At 36.2% G+C, this 16,203-nt stretch overlaps 1 protein-coding gene across 3 annotated transcripts in view; it reads left to right on the forward strand.

Moving 5' to 3' along the window:
• The window catches only part of EMC1 (ER membrane protein complex subunit 1), a 60,261-nt gene extending 53,633 nt beyond the window's left edge, over nucleotides 1–6,628 (forward strand). For all 3 annotated transcript variants that reach the window (XM_071583148.1, XM_071583146.1, XM_071583147.1), the window contains 2 exons: nucleotides 2,219–2,452; nucleotides 3,449–6,628. In XM_071583148.1, the coding sequence (XP_071439249.1) occupies nucleotides 2,219–2,452; nucleotides 3,449–3,609 (395 nt within the window). In that variant the 3' untranslated portion in view covers nucleotides 3,610–6,628. The remainder of the gene's footprint in view (nucleotides 1–2,218; nucleotides 2,453–3,448) is intronic.
• The last annotated feature ends 9,575 nt before the right edge of the window (nucleotides 6,629–16,203 follow it).

Below are 16,203 nucleotides of genomic sequence, written 5' to 3' on the forward strand. Positions count from 1 at the left end.
TTCTTCAGGATTGCGACGGAGAAGCACTGAACCAGCCTCTGAATAGACTACATGATTACGTTTATTCTCCATTGAGAGCAAACATGGCACCTATCTTGATGAGGTTTTTTTCATGCCCAATTTTTTATGCAAAATTGAAAACACTATAATACCTTGTGATATACATGTGGCCTTGGCTATTTTGCAAACGTTGATTTGTTGACCACTCAAAACCATATCATGAATTTTGAGGAATTCACTTCCACTGGACGTCCCGAACGATGTTCATCATTTGTGGATGTTAGGCCACATTTAAACTCATTTATAAAATTGTGAACAGTGGCAAACACAGGAGCAGATGTGGCATGAATTTCATCCAATTCAGCTTTGAACTCTATTGGTACTAAGCTTTTTAAATAGAAGTGTTTAATCATGTCATGAAACTCATTTTTTACCCATTTTTCTAAATGATAAAAAGTGTGTTGCTTCAACTATGAAAATGAAACCACATGATAGATATAATTGAATTTTAACAGCAGTCTAGAAAGAATTAAGGCTTACTAAAAATCTTTTCCTACATTACGAGTACTATCTCTTGGATTTTCTGAGGAGATAATTATATTGTTTATTGGTTCCTACTAAACATGTTTGTAACAGGTATGGAACATGTCACATTGTCTGCTCATATTCTTTGCAGACATCACAGGGTGTGTATTACAGAGTCAGCGTGTATCTCAAAAAATAAAAATCTAAGTAGCTGTACAGTGTGGAAACCTAAATCAGGAGTCGGAAGCAGTAAAAAGATTATTTTCGTAGATTTATTTATGAATAAAATCATTTACCTAGAGAAAGGGACATGAATTCATCAACTGTGTTTAGCATTGATGATCACAAAGGAATTGATATAATTAAGACTTAAGTAACGAACATTCTCGACATTGCTTTCAAGAATTTCACACCAGCATATCCTGGGATCTTAGCAAACATGGAGGAGTTGTTACAACCTGTTATGCTATACCTATGTGCATCTGCATTGGTTTTCAGAGTGAACATTGCTTAATTTTGCTGTGCAAAGATTATAGTAGTAGTATTTAGGGGAGGCGACTGACAGCTGAGGTCATTTGTGCCATTAGGGATGGACAGGAAAGGATGAAGGGTGGAGAGAAACCTGGCATCGGCATTAGCCTACTCTTTATGAAAGGCGCCAAGGGGTCCGCAAGCTTAACATCCCATCCGACGGATGGCATACTCACACAAAGTGTCCTCCACGAAGCACCTCAAGTTGGGATCAAGATACGACTGAAAAATATTCTACACCGCTGGGATTTGAACCTGGGCCCTCTGGGTGGGAAGCCAGCATGATAGCCACCTTGATAACCAGCATGATAACCAGTCTTGATCCCCTCAAAGATTTTAGTATGGAATATATACAAAAAGGGAAGAGTTAGAATGTTGGATCTCTTAAAGGAAGGTCTACAACTGCTTGCCGTAGGAACTTTTCCTAGGATTCTTACTGCTCATTTTTGTAGTCTAAAGAGGTGCATGAAATGATATGAGTTTTGAATGACCCACGTAGATTGCACAAAAGGGGTTCTGCTTTAAATGGAAAAAAGTTCATCAGTTTTTAATGGATATTTTTTTGCATGACCTAACAGTTTTTCTTTGTTCATTTGTGCCGTGGTATCTACATATTGCAGATTTTTGTTACTTTGAAGTTTAGTGTTTCATTTTCTTCCTCAAGCAACCAGGTGTCAATAAGAGATTTTCATATTCTAGTAAATGATCATTCTTCATTTTAATGAAGCTTTTAACATTTTTTTCGGAATATTGGTTTCATTTTCCAGGGATTTCATGCTCCTCTAAGGGAAGGTCAACTGTCTAACTTGTGATTACAGAAGAATTTCATCGTATTATGTTGTGCTTACTTGATATTTTTCATGTATTCACATATGCTTACTGTACACAACAAGATATCCTGATGTCCATTGTCACAATGTGGCTACCAACTGTTCCATATCATTTTTGGCACCTACAGTCAATGATTATTGTCATTTGATATTTTCCCTAAAATAAACATGTATAAATAGATGTGAAAGGCCATGGATAAATGGCGGAATCATTTGATGGTTGAATAGCGGTCATGCTGGTTCAAGTTTTCTTGCTTGTATTGTAACATAACTGCCAGTAATGCAGAAGTGTGGCATAGTTAAATGCTAATTAAAAATTTTATCTTTACTAGTGGCATTATCAACTGGTGGAATTTTGGAGCTGCCTTGGATGTTCGTGGACCCACGTCGTCCAATTATGGCAATGTCAGAAATGAGAGATGAAGGTGTCATACCTTACATTCCAGAACTTCCAATACCTATGGATGCCATAATTAATTACAACAAAACTGTGATGCAAGTTAGTGGAATCCATACTGCTCCAAGTGGATTGGAATCTACTTGTTTGGTGTTTGTTTATGGCTTAGGTAAATATCCATTCTGGTCTGCTGTAAAATAATAATTATGATTAATAACAAATATTGCAATCATTTTATCAAGTTCATCAAGGGCATTAGAGACTGCATGCATCACAATATGAAACACAGAAAATGGAAGGTTTTGAATGGTATATGAAGGAACAGTAAATAATCTTGATCAAAGGTAAGAGTGTAACCCTAAGAAAATAGCTAATGTAGGTGTTAACAAATACAACAAAAATTGGAGGGAAAACATAGAGAACTTGCAAATTTATATGCATTTTGAGTGTAATCATGTTGTGTGTAATTTCAATAATAAGAGAATGAAGCAAAACATTGGTTTGAAGTAAATCAGATTTTGTGCGTAATTTTTGGTTTGATATATGTCAAATTAAAAGTTTTTACTATCAAATAATCAGGTAAAAGCAGCTTTGGGTATCATCAGTCAAGAGAATGAAAAACATTTGTTTGATAAAAGCCAACATTTCTCTGTGATGCATTATTTTTGGTAGTCTACCATTTAAAGTAGGTGTAAGATAGATGTTGGAATGTACAGATGAAACCTAAGACATTGCATGTATATCACCTAATTTCTTGAGCATATTTATTGGAATCAGTATCTTCATAAACTGGGTGGTTTTGTGGAAGCAATTGACAAGATTCAAAAGTCATGAGTCTGGTGACTGACTATATAAGTAGCCTAGGTTATAGCCTAGGCCATATTTAGCAATTATATCTATTAAAACTGTTTTATCTCGTGAATGTCTTATTTAGTTGTATATTTTGGCAATGAATGGAAGCGAAAATGCAGCTAAATAAACCCAGAGTATGTTATAATTCGCTTTATATTCTTCTTCCCATCACTCATTCATTTGAATTCATTGTGTGATGGATATTATGTACATTGTTATTGTAAGGAAAGGTATTTTCTTTGTAATGTTATTGGGGTTCTATCATGGTTCCAGGTTACTCTTATTGATTCCCTCCCATTACTTTTTATTGCAGATCTCTTTTACACAAGAGTGGCTCCATCAAAAACTTTTGATCTCCTCAAAGAAGACTTCGACCATTTCCTTATCTCAGCTGTCTTACTAGGGTTAACTGTAGCATCTTATTTGACGAGAAAACTGTCAGCAAGAAAAGCGTTAAAACAGGCATGGAAATGATTTTTGCTGTGAAATATCCCAATGATGCATAATTATGCAGTAGTTTTTAAAAGAGGGTATCTTGGCATGCCCTGCCTGCTAAGAAAAATTATACTCAGAATGAATGGTTAACTTTTATTGCTTTAGTGATTGTGAAACCTCAAAGATGCATTTTTAATTTTTATGTGTTACTTGGTGTGTAGGTATAAATATAATAGCAAATTCAGGAAGAATTGTAATTATGTGAATGGGTAGAAATGCCCCTCAACCAGAGATTTTTTTGGCTGCTCTGGCCATTAAGTACTATATCTATGAATGACAAAGATCAGAGTCACCCTTATTCTTGTATCATTCCTTAGCTTACTCTAATTCTGATAACATTTTTTGAAATTCGTATTTATGGGCAGTAGGAATGTTCTTGTTGACTTCATGTTCAAATTAAATGTTGGATTGATGAGTGATGGAGTACAAAATGAAATGTTACCAACAGATGACACAATGCTAGTATTGTAAGTTTCAGTGTATTCGTATGTACTTCTCACATTCACCATATTTTCCCATCAATAATGCACGTGTTATCTATAGAAAAATGTTCATATGATCGAAGAAAAAAATGACGATGCACGTTTTGAAATGAAAATTGAACCACCATGTAGAACTTGGAGGGTTCAATTCATTTAACAGCTGAGCGGTGATACTAACAAAGCGAAGGAAAGCAAACAAAACAAAATTCCATTTCATTCTTTCTCTTATTTTTTATATTTGATTTACTGAGAGTTAATTTATGTAGCAAATAAAAGGGCACACAAACCTATGTCTCGTTTCGACCTATGAATCAGCGAAAAAGCAATAAGGCGGCATATTGTGTTGGCTTGTAAATATTGTGTATTTTTGGATCCTTCTGTTGTTTGCAGTTAATTACCATCATCTGGCTCTAATATTCTGCATACTTACGGTAGATATAGCCACAGACAATTAAGATTCCATGTATTCATTGATTGTTACCATATATTAGTGTATAGATAGATAGACGTATTTTTAATCGCAATATATATACGTATATATGCAGATGCGTGGCATCTCTACAGGTTCAACATAACTATGAAACTCTGGGCGTGCGGTATTTATACCAATTCATGATAACTGCAAATTTCTGGATGCACATTATACATAAGGTGTGCGTTATCGATGGGGAAATACGGTATCTTAGATGCCCTCATGGTAGAAATGAGTGACTATTTTTCTTATCCAAAATTTGAACTCTAGTCTACCTCAGATGGTTTTAACAATACAGGTCAAATTTTCATTGTGCTAATGTTGTAGTTTGTTAGTTACATACCTTTTCATTTCGTGGACTCGTGACTGTCATTTGTAGATTTTTATTAACTCACATTTCAGTCTTAAGCCCCTTACTATTATATGTGCAAGTACTCAGATATTGCGGGCATCCTATATAGCAGATTAATACATTTTGAATGGGATCCTATTTTTGATGACTTTATATAGTCTTTTTACAAAGGGTCCCCAGTAAGCATTTATTCAATGTGTATTTCTCTTAAAGTAAAAAAATAATAAATTGGGGCCATGCCAGCCCATGCTGCCACTATTTTGGCTGCTTTCCTAAAAAATAATGGCTGATAGTGTATCATAATTTAATTATTAATTAATAATCCAATTATACATCAAGAGGGGTTCTTCTAACAGCATATGCAATTATGTGGTGAAAAATTGGTTTCCTATACTGAAACATTTTGGAAAGCAGCCACTATTTGGTTGCTTTCCCAGAAAATAATGGCTGATGTTGAATCATCATTTAATTATTAATTAATAATCCAATTATAATTTAAGAGGGAACCCTCTAACAGAATATGCCATTATGTGGTGATGAATTGGTTTTATGTGATACCTACAGTAGACTAAATGGTTCTCAACCCTTGTGTGAAGGAATGTTTTTTATTCGACTTTTATCAAGGGTCTGTTTAATATTGTTGAAACTTCTTGGTTGTTGTTTGAAGTCGTTGTGTTATGCATTCAGCATGTTTTTTGTCGAGTATGTGATTTCAGTTATTATGAAGGTACTGATTGCTTTAATTAAGGTATGAACGTATTATGTTGATCATTCAAAAGTTAGCGTTGTTATATGTTTTGAAATGTCTCGTGATTTTTTTGTATTTTTACCGTAAGCCTGGAAAGCAATTGTTATTATTTACATATTGTTTCAATTAGTCGATGTGCCCTTATCTATTTTTATTGTTTATGGAAGTAATGCAATTATGAGTTTTAGATTAAAATCAGGTGGATTGGATGCTAGAATTTAAGGTAGTATTAAAAGGGCCCCCATAGAAAACTAATCGGAAGTAAGAATGTGACTAATAGTGATAGCTAATGTACCCATACACATTAAGTCTACATTCATCAATAGAGCTAGAAATTTATTTCAAATACATTAAAGTAGACAAACTTAGAATTTCTCAGTGAATGTCTCAGAGCAAAGAAAAGCAAAGCATAAAGGATTAAAATTTAGTCAATTGGATGATTGAATCTAAGGTGATTTTAATGTATACTGGTGCCAGCTACTGGGGAGAGAGAATGAGGAAACAGGTTGGTGGTGAAGGTGGCAGTACAAGTGCATCATTCAATGAGCTAAAATATATTGAAGCTGTGGAAAAAGGCTGATATATTTTTCATGATTTTTCTGAATTTTTCAGAATGAATTGAAGCAAAGAAATTATGTCTGGATGGCAAACAATTTGTGTTTTTAATAGAAATATCAAGTGTGTTGTTGATGGTCGCTTAAATTTTGAATAATAGGTAAACTTCAATTGGAGCTGATTAAATGATGTGCTATTTCTTCAAATTATGGAGCACAGGTTGCAGAACTGTGATCAAAATTTTGGTTAGTAACTTGCGCAAGGGACATATTCCTCCAGGTGTTGTTTATAATGTATTGGTATAATAACGGTTTATATTTTGCTTTTTGTAATGTAATGTGATTGTTGGTGTGAAAATAAATCTTTGAAAAAAAAAGCAATTCCTATCACAAAAACCCAATGTATTTCTAATTAAAAAGTTGAACCCTGAAAATGTATGTTTTAACATATGTACTAATAATATATTTATTTATAGGTTTGCCGCATTTGAATACAGTAGGAAATGAGCTAAAGTAATTGCAACATTAATGCATTCCATACACTTACAGAGACTTAAAATCAAAAAAGACAATTGTGTTTAGATAAGAATGAATTTGGAGGAGTACAAAAATATAAACATGCCAAATCAGTTCTTAGTGAGCATATGTTTTTTAAATGAATGGTGGGAGTGATTGGAAAAATCTATGCTACCAGATATACAGGGTTCGTCTGGAAAATAAGTGTACTGAGCTCAGGAAAAAAAATTTATTACACTTTTACATATCTTAAGCTAATATTCCTCAAAATAGGACCCTTGTGAGTCGATACACTTGTTCCAGTGTCGTTCCCATTCCTGGAACGCTCCCGCGAAGGCATCATCGGGAACCTCTCGAAGACTCGTCGTCGACCTCTTCTCTGCCCTCCACGAACATCTTGTGCCACCGAAAGATCATGTTTCTGGACATGGCTGACTCCCCGTAAGCCTGGTTAATCATACCGACAGTTTCGGTAGATGATTTCCCAAGCTTTACCGCAAATTTGATGGAATAACGCTGCTCCAAAAACTTCGGCATTGCATTCCGTGACGTGGGTCGAGCGTGGAGGTTCGCGTTAACAGAGCTCCTCACTACACCACATCTCAGAGCCGACTGCCTTTTTCAGCGTCGCTTGCCAACATACCCCCGTCCAATCGCAGCCCGTCAGAGCGGTGCTGGGCGTGCCTGGAGCGGCGCGCCCAGCCCAGGAGTCAGTACACTTATTTTCCGGACGAACCCTGTATCATTGTGTGTATGTATACATCAGTTGAGAGGCTTAAAATAGGAAGACTGTTTGTCACAGGATGGGATAAAAACTAATCATATATTTATTTGTTCAGGAGAGAGAGAGTGTACAGTTAAGTACAGAGAATACAAAACAGGTCTATAAGGCACGTCAATGGGGATATAGATGACATTATTCCTAAATAGAAATACAAATGCAATTATGAAATGGAATTAATATACATTTTGGCTTTACATAAATATTCATTTATAATATAATAACATCCATCAACCAGATATGCAAATAGATTCTTCTTGAATAGTGAAATACCTCTCTCATTTTAAATGGTTTGGCTGATTGTTAAACAATAATGTGCATATTGATGTTGGTCCAGCTACCATAGACAGGTTAGGTATTTCCACTTATTTATCTTTACATCTTCTCATATTGTGACAGTGATAACTGTTATTTATTGTAAAGTCACTCTTGTTTTTCTTAGCATTAGTCACTGCATGATAGCTATATACACAAGGTATGGCTAATATTTCCAGATATTTAAAAGAAGTCAACAATGTGCATGACAAGGTTGATTACATAGGAGTCAATTTTTTTTTAAGGTGCAAAAAATACCTGATTTATTGAGGATAATGTTCCCCATATAACAATTCCATAATAATAATATTGCTTTATTCACCATAGGCAGGTTCAGCATGATTTTGTCATAAAACAAAAATATGTGCATTAATTTTCTCAGTATACATCACATAAAAAGAGGTCAATCTGATACTTTCATCTCTGGTCACAGGATATAAATGTATGGAATGTGGAACTATTTGCGGATAGGTGTCAGATTCCAAAATAGAAGTTTGGTTCATGAAATTGGAAACAATTTTCCTTGGAGCCTCATTAAAAAAAGTCGTTAAAAGTACTTGCAATGACAGGATATGATTGCATATCACCAGCTGTCATAAGTTCAATGTTTCTGTGAGGACTAATTTCACTTGTTTCCATATGTATAATTTACCAAGAAGTCTTAGTTTTTATTTTTTACTCTGCTATCAAAATATTAAAAGATCGTTTTTCATTTTTAACAATTTTCTTAAGTTATTTATTGCATTGTTTGTATTCTTAAAGAAGAGAAGTTATAAGAGTTCACTTGTTAAAAAGAGTTTATTCTTAAGCTATAAGAAGTTATAGAGAAAAACAAGCCTTAATATAACGTTTTTTGGACATCTAAACTTACAGAATGTTCTAAAACTGTTACTTGGTGGTAAACTGAATTCATATGTTCAACTAATTTAGATGTTGGTCCATATATAACCCTAAATATTATAAGTTTTCTACCACCATGATATCATGAATCTTACTTTGAATTAGTCAAAACAGACAAGTGGTCATAATTGACCCAAGACTAGTTTAATGAACCTTCTGGGATGTATATAAAAATGTGTGGACAGCAAAATGGGGTTCTTGTATTAAAGGTCAAATGGAAAGAAAATAAAGTGGATTAAAGGAAAATAAATGAAATTCCAGCCATAGTAATTGAGAGTATGTAGTTGTGAGTAATTCAAGGATGGCAGGAGATATTGAGAGTTAGTGGGACATTGTAGACTGGTAGAGGGGAGGTTTTTTGGGGAAGGGAAGGAATGAATATGTATTTTCAATGAAATTAAGGGAGGTAGCAAATATTCGAGAAAGCAAAAGAACAAAGTTTTGCTATGTTTAGTGTAAGGATAAGGATGTTTTATGTTGCTAGTCTGGGTTTAGAAGTTCAGGAGGAGTTTGTTATGCGAATTGCAAGACATTTTTGTCAATATGCCAGGCCATCAGATTTCTGGAACACCAGTCATTAACTTGGTAAAGACTGCCTTGAAGCCTTTTACTGTATTTATCACTAAAATGTTTATATAATCAGTATATAATAGATGAGTTTGTGTAAGTTAAGTTAAAAAGGAGTTGAGGCCATTGACCTTAAGTTAAACAACAAATTCCTCAGGTACCCTTATGGAAAACCAGATGAGGGACAGAGAACATAGAGAGAATTTAATTTATTTTTACCATTCACTAATTGAATAAAGAGCACTGTATTAATTTAAACAAAGAGCTATGCGGTCTTTAAGCAATTTTTGAAATAATGAATGCGTATGTTGTGATTTACTTTATCTAATGATTTACAATAATCTAAGAAATCACTAATTGCAAGACTTTTAATTTTATTCATAAGGAGCAGTAAATTGTAATAGATTAACAAATTCAATGAGGTAGGGTGAACATGACCAAAAATATGCTGAAGTAGAATAAAAAGTTTGTGAAAGAGAGAGGTAATCTGGTCAATTTGGATACTGTTTATTAATATAGCTAGTCCACTTTGGATAGTAAAACCATAAACACAGTAATCAACCCGAAGGTCGGTTTGGTAGGTGATGGCAGAGTTCACCCAGTACTAAGCCCGACGGTGTGTGAGATTCACACATCAGGTTAGGGGGCCCAGTTCCTTTCCCTGTGCCGGTTATAGTTTCCCAGGAAGATCTGGTACCCGGAAAATCACATAGCTTGGGTGGAGCTGCAGTTGCCCAAAGTGGCTTGCCCGGGAATTGAACCCAGGCCCTCCAATCAGTAGCCCAACGCTCAACCCCCAGGACTACCGCGACCCACACTTTGGATAGTAGATTGAAAAATTTCGGAAATGTGAAGATATATATTGAAAAAAAAGAGGGCAACTAAATCAAGGCAAAGCAATAAAGATGCCAACCTACAGTATCATATGTTGTTTTCTTAAGTAAATCCAAGGAAGAAATAAAATGATTTTGAGCTCTAGCCTTTGCTTTGATCTGCAATTTGTATACATATCTACATCCACATCTACATAATACCCCGCAAGCCGCTGCAAGGGCGTGTGGCGGGGGGTGTTAGGTCACCAACCGTAAAAAGGAAAAATACCACATGCAAAAAAAACACAGAAAATTACACCCACAGCAGTGCACACACTCATGCAAAAATCCCTTCATCCAATACTCATGCAAACACATATACCGCAAAACAACTAAAAACTGCACCCCATGATGCAGCACGAAAGCCATCCTATAACACGCAAGCCAGGACACAACAAGCAAGAAATTGAAACATCACTACCACATGAAAATGCACCACAAAACACTCTACCCCCCAAAGAGTCTGTAAAAGGCAGGGAATGCGACCCAATGTTGCAGGTAGGAGGAATTTCCGCCCGTGGAGAGGGACGAGGGACTGAAAGGGAAACTTAAAAACAGATGTACAGAACACGAATGAGGTCATTCGGAAAGAATGGGTTATTATAACAAAACACATAAGGTTATTGGAAGAGCATGCATTTAAGTAGAACTAATTATTGTTTAGACGCTGAGGGTGGCAAGTGGAATTTTTGCTATCTATAACCCTGCAGTTGCTATCCCGTATTGTCCGTGGGAAGAAGGAGTCCTTGAGTCGGCTAGTTCTGACATATATGTTGAGTAGATGTTAGGAGAAAGAGGTAATTGTAAAATAAATAATTATTTTGGTAGACTATCAGCCACTGGTAATGAAAAGCTGCGCTGGGGGTTCAACCCTTGCTAATTTTTATCAAATAAGGTAAAATGATATCACTATGTTGAAATCCATCTCAGATACATTATTTATTTAGGTTTTTCTAATACTTAACTTTAAAAATATACTAAATCTTACCTCTGGGTACTCTAAGCTTCACACAAGCTGAGTGATACCTGTATTTCAGGTAACAGAACTCCTGGTTAAACCATAAGCAAGACTCTGGCCCGCCTACCCTGTTGTATGAATTTCACATGCCATTGGGCTTAGTATTGTGTGACCTCTACCATCACTTATCAAACTAGAAGATTGGGTGGGGAGGGATGAACATAGGTGAATGTATTAAGGGTGATTAGTTGCCAAGGAAACATAGAGGAAGCTGTTCACTAATAGGAAAGGTTTTATCTTGGGGTTTGGAAGGGTTAAAATTTTTATTGATCTTTTTTAAAATATTTTTTTCAAGCTGGCATCTACACACGTGTGTGCAATGAACATTGTTGAATATCAAAAGTTGTAATTTCTTTAAAAAATTTGCTAAACTTGCTAAAATTTGCTATAGCTAGTCCACTTTGGATAGTAAAACCATAAACGCAGTAATCAACCCGAAGGTCGGTTTGGTAGGTGATGGCAGAGTTCACCTAGTACTAAGCCTGACGGCGTGTGAAATTCACACATCAGGGTAGGGGGGCCAGTCCCTTTCCCTGTGCCGGTTATGGTTTCACAGGAAGATCTGGTACCCAAAAATCACATAGTGGAGCTGCAGGTGCCCAGAGACTAACCCGGGAATCGATCCAGGGACCCTGGACTACCGCGAACCACGTATACATACATGCATACATATACTATATATATATATATATATTTATATATGTATATATGTGGGTCGCGGTAGTCCGGGGGGTAGAGCGTTGGACTGCTGATTGGAGGGTCCCGGGTTCGATTCCCAGGCTAGGCACTCTGGGCACCTGCAGCTCCACCCAAGCTAAAGTGATTTTTCGGGTACCAGATCTTCCTGGGAAACCATAACCGGCACAGGGAAAGGAACTGGCCCCGTACCCTGATCCGTGAATCTCACACACCATCGGGCTTAGTACTGGGTGAACTCTGCCATCACCTACCAAACCGACCTTCGGGTTGATTACTGTGTTTATGGTTTTTTTAAATATATATATATGTATATATAAATAAATATATATATATATATATATATATATATATATATATATATATATATATACATATATATATATATACATATATATATATACATATATATATATATATACATACATATGTATATATCTATACACACCTGTGTGTGGGTCACGGTAGTCCAGGAGTAGAGCGTTGGATATTGTGGTTTTCTTAACAATTTATAAATATTTCTTTCTTTATCCCCCTGGGCATTATTCACGCATAAATATAAAAATTAAGAACCCAAAATCTACCCTTGAAAGCCAGAAAGTATTTTAACACTATTGGCAAAAAAATGGCTTGAATATCTGTCCAATATTGAACCTAAGTCAATGTTACATTCACATTATTCACCCTAATTTCATAATCAGCGTCACTCATTGCTGGGCTGACATAAGATTGAAATGGCAGGACATTAAATTGCCAATGCTCTGCCAATATTAATAGTTTTCATTTTTGTATTTTAGACCTAATAAGACGCTCCTTATTTTATTTTTAGATTTCAGAAGTTATAAGACATTCCTTTATTCACAATCATTATTTATTAGTTATGCAAAATTGGGAAAATATTTCTCAACTCCCATAAATCTTAACTCAATCTCAGAATGGCCACTAGTGAGATTATACTAAGGTTATTTTTGCAGATGGAGTTTTCAAGGGTTGAAAGAGGAATAATAATGAGTACTGGATGAAATAAAACGTTACGATTGTAAATTATATTCGCAGTAAACTATTATTTAATTAACACTGAAAATTTCTTGAACCACCAAATGGCAATATCACCTATGTTTATAACTATTACATTAGAATTAAAACAAAAATCAATATAATGCTTAGAAAAAAATAATATAGCCTCAATTCATGATGAAAAAGACTAGAACAGTGGCTATATCCGTTTCCCCGACAAAAATGTATTTATTTGTCATCACTGCCATATATCACCACATTTTTTCCGTGAGAAAAGCATTATTTTTATTTGTAGGTTTGGATATGATTGTGACAAATGTGAGATCTCATGAGACGTCAGTAGCAGGATTTAAAATATTTTTGAATGGCATCCGTCCAATGAGACATTTTCAAAGCATGCCATCAACATTAATAACGTATTTATACATGCATTATTTATAAAATGTTAAAGATCGTCTTTCCTGGAATACATAAATTTGAAGAGCAAGTCAATGTTATTTAACTGCCGCGACAGATTGACAACGACATGCTTTTCTTCCAAAGAACTGGGTGTCTTCTGAAACTGAAAATCTACCTTGTACGTAAATACGATAAACAGAAGCGAAAAACAACTATGTAAACACATTCAAGATTCAAACTTTGAACTATGAAACTGCTCTACTGGTTGACTTTTCATCAGTAAATTCGACCTTGAGACAATGGCGTGGAAATGTGACAACCCTGTGAAATGTGTTAGGTGTGTGCGTGTATTTGCGCGCGTGCGTGTGTTTGCGCGCATGCATGTATGCGTGCGTGCGAGCGTATTTGCGCGCATGCATGCGTGTGCGCACACGTATGTGTATGTGTTCATGTGTTCGTGAATGTGTGTGTATGTGTGTGTGTGCATGTTTGTGTGTGTGTGTGTGTGCGCATGTCTGTGTGTGTAAAGGAGGCCATGTGCCGTTTTCAGAGAATGGTGGAGAACGAAAAACGTTCGCGGAAAAAATTGCGGTGTCAAAAACTATCGTTTTGAGCACTTTTTTGTATTTTAATTGGCATTTATGTGGAATCTCAACATAGGCAACAGAACGTGGAATGCTTTACGTAGTATATAATAATATGGGATATTTAATTTATTTCTCTGGCCCCAAAAGTTCAGCATAATATTATCAGTAATGTAGTGCGATTTATTTCTAAAAATGGATATTCGTTTCGATGTTAAATTGATTCTTGAATTTTTTAAGTTAGACCTACTAGGGATTTTTATAAATAACGAAATTTCCTGGCTGAAATACATTTCATTTATTTACATTACTGTTTTAAAACTGGAGTTGATTTGATCTGGCTTAATAATTGGAATTAGGCATTATTGCATTTGACGTGTACATGTTTAAAAATTTGAGATAATAATTAATGTGTCGCACCTAGAACCTTTGCTGCAAATTTGTTGCTAAGAAAATTAAAACGAAATATTTTTTATGAATTTTTTAAAACCCTAATGCGTTCAAAATTTTTAATTAAGAATATCTGGACCAAAACGCATAAAAATTCTGCTTTGGGTTACGTTAAAGTGTGTATATAAATGCCCCAACAATTAACGTTTAAAGAAGAGCGGATGAAAAAATTTGAGGAAGGACTGGAATCAATCTCCAGTGGCAGTATTTTGCATTAAGTACTTTACTGAGTGTGACATTATTCGTAGCCAAACGATTATTTGAAAAATATATGATAAGGACGGAGAATTGAAAAAGTGGTAGAGGTTCGTCCGCAGTTGTTCCCTGGCGTTACCCTCAGTGCAATCCACACCCTTCACGTGTATATTAGAAAATGGAACTTCTGAAGGAAAAGGGAGAAACGGAGGATAGAGACTCTGGATTTGTGTCCGAGAGTGAAAATTTTGCGCAGAAATGGCGTTAGGGATTCGGATTTCATGAATTACTACGCAGTTTTGTAAGTGCTACAAAAGTAGCCTGTCAAATAATTTAAAGCAATGGACTGTTCAGGAAAGAAATGATTCTATTATTTTTTTGCATTCTTAATGCAAACCTAATGTTGAAGGCCACGGTATTAGTCTCCCTAAAATATGCAGCCTTGCATTCACGTTATGACGTGATGGCACTCCTTCCGATAAAATCTTCCGGAGGTAAAATTGTCCGCCAATCGGATCTCTGGGTTGGAACCGCTGGGAGGAGAACATCAGCCAAGGTAGACAAATGCAGGATAGGGATATGGAACGTGAGATCATTGGGAGCGTTCGGAAAGTTGGAAAATGCTAGGATAGAGATGAACAGATTGGGAATCGACATCCTATGAGTGTGCGAGATTAAGTGGGCCGGGGCCGAAGTCTCCTGAAGCGACGGATACAGGGTGATATACTCAGGAGACGAACAGAGAATTGCAGGAGTGAGCATCATATTCAATAAGGAGTGGGCAAGAAGAGTCAAATCGTGCTGGCAATACGGTGAGAGGATTCTGATGATAAGGTGGACAAATGCAGGATAGGGATATGGAAGGTAGGGCCTACAGATCCAGAAGGTAGAGCCTACAGACACAGGGATAGGGCAGGTGTACATTCGTAATCGTGATGGGAGACTAGAACGCTGTAGTTGGAGAGGGCGGAGAGGGAAGGCGCGTGGGACAGTTCGGATTGGGAAAACGGCGCCCCGCGGGAGAAAGACTGATAGAATTCTGCAACGAGAAGAACATATTAGTGGAAAACACCCTCTTCGAGCAACATCGGAGAAGAAATTACACCTGGAAAAAATCAGGGGACAGGGCAAGATACCAAAATGACTACATCCTCGTGAGAACGAGATACAGAAATTAAGTTAAGCAGCGCCACCCCAGCGACGACATAAATAGCGATCACAACCTCATGGTGGTCATTGGCAGCCAACTGCGATACGAGAAAATTAAGAAAGTGACACAGAAACAGAGATGGAACACAAAAATATTGGAGGAAAATCAGTCATGAGAAAAGTTCACCACGACCATTGGCAAAAAAATAGAAATAAAAGCGACTAGCATAGAAGGACGATGGAAGGAAATGAGGAATACCAAAGCCGAAGGAGCAGAAGAACAATTCATGACGAAGAAGGCGCCAACCAAGCGGCCATGGATAACAGCTCAAATAAGATACTTCATAGAGGAAAGAAGAAAATACAAGAATCCAAGAAATGAAACTGAGGAAGCCCTTTACAAGAATTGAAGGAACCAAGTCAAACGAGAGTGCAAGAAGGCCAAGGAAGACTGGATAGAAAGTTTCTGCGAGTAAATCAATGGCAACATAAGGAAGGGAAACTGC

The sequence above is a fragment of the Hetaerina americana genome, unplaced genomic scaffold, assembly GCF_022747635.1.
Source record: "Hetaerina americana unplaced genomic scaffold, ioHetAmer1.1.p SCAF_13, whole genome shotgun sequence".
In the NCBI taxonomy this organism is placed as follows: Eukaryota; Metazoa; Arthropoda; class Insecta; order Odonata; family Calopterygidae; genus Hetaerina; species Hetaerina americana.